Source organism: Plasmodium gonderi (genome assembly GCF_002157705.1).
Source record: "Plasmodium gonderi DNA, contig: Pgo-contig_114, whole genome shotgun sequence".
Lineage (NCBI taxonomy): Eukaryota > Apicomplexa > Aconoidasida > Haemosporida > Plasmodiidae > Plasmodium > Plasmodium gonderi.
In genome coordinates, this window is record NW_021629041.1 from 5,190 (window position 1) to 9,207 (window position 4,018).

The window sequence follows — 4,018 nt, forward strand, 5'->3', positions numbered from 1 at the left end:
TTTTTTTTCTCTAATTTTTATGTTTATATTAGTAACATAAGATTGGTATAAAAATGAATTATTTGTATTTACGAAAAGTGAACAATTTTTGATATTAGTTAATGTAGCTATTCTATCGAAGTGAAAAAATTTTCCTCAAATTACCAAAGATGATTAAAATAAAAGTAGAAATGATGTATAAATGTGATGCTGAAAATTTTGATAAAAGTTGCCAAAAGGTCATATATATATGCATTACTATAAGATAGTGTATTATATATATTATGGCACCTATGTTAACTGTCAACTTTTACCATATCACTCTATGTATACTATAAAAATATTTTCAAAGCAAAATCTCTAGATGATTAATTTATTAAGAATTGGTAATCCTGTTTTAAGATAATCAAAAAAAAAAAACTCATATTAATTATATAGAGTAAAATGATTGAACAAATGTAGTGATGATATCAATTTAACATGGGTACATAATTGAGAAATTACCAGTATATAGTATACTCAAGAATGATACATTACTCATTTGTTTATGATAAAAAAAATAATATGATTCTGTTAAATGAGATGTTTGTATGGAGTATTAGATAAAGCAGAAGCAAAAACTTATGTTTTATTTCTAAATTTGAAGATTATCAGATGATATATGTAATTTTTGCAATATACAAATATCCGGAAGAAAAAAAAAGAAGAATAAAAAATGCTGATTGCCTACACAGATATAAATACTGTCTACAAAATATATCATAACAACAAATGTATTACACAGCTTTTGGTGATCACATACTATAACAAGATGTTTATTTATTCTATTTCATTCTTATTTTCATGTTATATTCGTTACAACACAACATAATAATTAAATCAGTTTAACACAATATTAAGCAAGGTAATATTAATAATAAGTATTTATCTTTTTTTGCTCTCATACCACAATTAAAATTAGGAAAACTTTTAACGAAATGTTACACATATGCCAAATAATGTATTAACCTTTATGTGTAAAAAATGAATATATAGTTTGTCCTAATAGAGTACCACAGATGGGTGTTTGTTTTATATTTAAAATATAATTTTGCAAATGTAGAAATATATGAAAAAAAAAGAATTGAATAGCTTAAAAGTATAATATAACTTAACATGTAAATGAATAGTTATGAAACAACAAAAAGTGTCATATATTGGGGTAGTATAACTATTATTTTTGTTAAGACACATTTTAGCTATAATAAAAGGATAATTTATTAAAAATATTGCTAACAAGAAAAGCAATAAAAAAAGAAATAATATAAAATACACATCATATGTAGCTATTAAAATTGAACATGTTATGATATATACTGCTCAACTAAGAAGAAAAAGTATATATATTTTATTTTTCGTAAAATTCTCATTACAAAACACATTAGAGAAGAAAAATAATACAAAAAAATATAAAAATATATATTAAAACTAAATGACGGAATTAAACAACATCAAGATATTTTTATAGAAGAATATACTGATGTTTCGATGAATTTCCTTTTTATTTTCTCGAAAATATTTTTAGGATCCAAAAATGGCAATTTAACATAAAATAAAGGTAATATAAAAGCCTTGTCATAAAACATAAATCTTATTAAGTAGCACATTGATATTTTAAGAGTTATAAGACACCAAAAGATTATGGAATATACAGAAATATATGAAGTGTGATTTTGTTGTGCTTCCGCTGCTCTTAAACATTTCAAATTATTAGTAGTCATAGACAACAGTGGAAAACAATAAAAAATTCACATTTGGTTTTGAACAAATACTTTTCAAAAAACATGTGTGTATATTATATATAACGTATACTATAATGAGTTAAAAAAAAAATATATATTTTTTAATTATGCATTAACTATAATTCATAAAAATAATAATGTAATTTAATGCTTTCGGCATAAATTGTGTTTCATGCAATACAACAATGTATTATCTCATTTTTTGAATGTGGAATAAAAAAGAGTGATGTATATTTCTTTAAATCGTGTTAACACTGTAACCGATATTTTATCTTATAACCTAAATGATTGCATTAATAAAGGATAAATGATAATAAAAAAATTCCTTAAGAACACATAATGAAAAAATAAATATACGTGTTTCGAACATGGACTTTTCTTATACATTAATTATGATCAAGACTATATAATATAATGAGCATCGCATATATTAGCTACTCAAATATTGCGTGTGTAACCTATGTTATATTAGGGAATGGAAAAATAGGGGTAAAAATTTCCCATATAATTCTTCTTAAAGCTATTTATTTTTTAATAATCATCGGGTATACAAGATGATCAAATATTTATATGATTAAAAATAAATTTAAAAAAATAGGGCTACACACTATCGAACGTAGACATACTAATTATAATAAAATGACACAACTGCACATTATCACACAATCATTATACATAGAGATAAAAAAGAAATTATGTATTAAAAAATAATCCCTATCATTCATAGTAATACTACTGTGTAATGAGACTATATATAATTATTTATTAATCAATATATAGTTAAAAAGTATATAAAATCATCATTATATATAGTAAAAAAAAATATATAACTGTATGTTAATAATATTTTTTAATATTATTGACAAAATATGGATGATAAATTAATTATAAAATTGATATAAAATTGTTTAAGATTTAAAAAAAATATATTTTTTTGCTTCTCTATTAAAAATAATTCGAAATTTAAGAATATTAAAATTTTTCTGAAAAATTAAAAAACCACTTTAACATTAATTCATCTTTTATTATATTATGATATTATTTTACTTTTTTTGAGGAATTTATTTTGTTGCTAAAACTTTTGTATAATTCATTCATTCTATTAATTTCTGTAAATTTGTATGCATAATATAAAGCTATTGCAAAGAAGGCCATCGATAAAAATGCAAATATATATACATTAAAAAAGTCCTTAAATATCATCATTATCATTAATATTGCCATGAGTACAGTTGGTGGTAAGTATATTCTAAATTTTCCCATAAAATGTTTTTGTTTTCCTCCGTAGGTTTTAAATTTGCACTCTTCATAATCAGAAAATGATTTTTTTTTTTTCACATAATAAGTTTGCTTCAAACTCTTTATCCAATCATTTTAATGTATCCAAGTATCCTCCTGATGTCCGTTCTTTTCCAGTAGATGCTTTCAAACCTATCTCCTTTAGGGACTCAGGTTCCAATACAACATCAAAGTTATTTATTCCTAAAGAAGTTTATTTTTTGTTTTTCTTTCCATATTGGAATGCCTTTTGCGATTTTTTCGATTTGCGATATGGTTCTAGATCCATATGTAAATTGGCAAAGTTATCATTTTTGTATTCAAAATCATCTTCATAATAGAAATTGTCAAGGTCTAAAGAATTATTACGTTTTAATTAATTTTTTTTTTGAGTTCCTTATTTTGATCATGATTGTTCATTAAATTGTCAAGGTTTAGGTTTACTTTTTCCGATGAACAAGATTATTATGCGCATATTAATTTATATATAAATATGATTTTGCACATGTATTAAGTGATCATTTTTAGAAATGTGTAATTTTAATTTTAAAAAATATTAATCATCATAGCATACCTCCGTAGATTCAAAACGTAAATGTTGGAAGCACAGAAGAATTCCTGTACCTTATCTTATTATATTAGAAACTTTGCAAAATATATGAAAATTATATAAATTCTACAGGATGTACTATACGAAATACATAACATGCGACAATCTATGAATAAATCTGTTATACTGAAAGAAAAAATTGATATATTTTCTTAATAAAATATATATTTGCTGAGGTAAATAATTCTTATTAATTTTTTATTTAAATTTTTATAAGGTAATACTTGAATATTTATAAATTTATAACGAATATACATATTTTATGAATGTCCCTGAATTATACATAGCCCTATACATTGAAAAAAAAATTTGTTAGTTAACAATTTATTATTATTCTGTTATATTTCTCATTCCAAAAATATGTAGCATA

At 22.4% G+C, this 4,018-nt stretch overlaps 1 protein-coding gene across 1 annotated transcript; it reads right to left on the reverse strand.

Moving 5' to 3' along the window:
• Positions 1-2,798: 2,798 nt before the first annotated feature.
• PGO_001170 (Plasmodium exported protein, unknown function) lies at positions 2,799-3,448 on the reverse strand (the record flags this gene model as incomplete). Its single annotated transcript, XM_028690903.1, has 2 exons — positions 2,799-3,117; positions 3,408-3,448. 2 exons carry the CDS (start codon positions 3,446-3,448, stop codon positions 2,799-2,801), a joined length of 360 nt encoding a protein of 119 aa, XP_028546704.1.
• Positions 3,449-4,018: the final 570 nt, after the last annotated feature.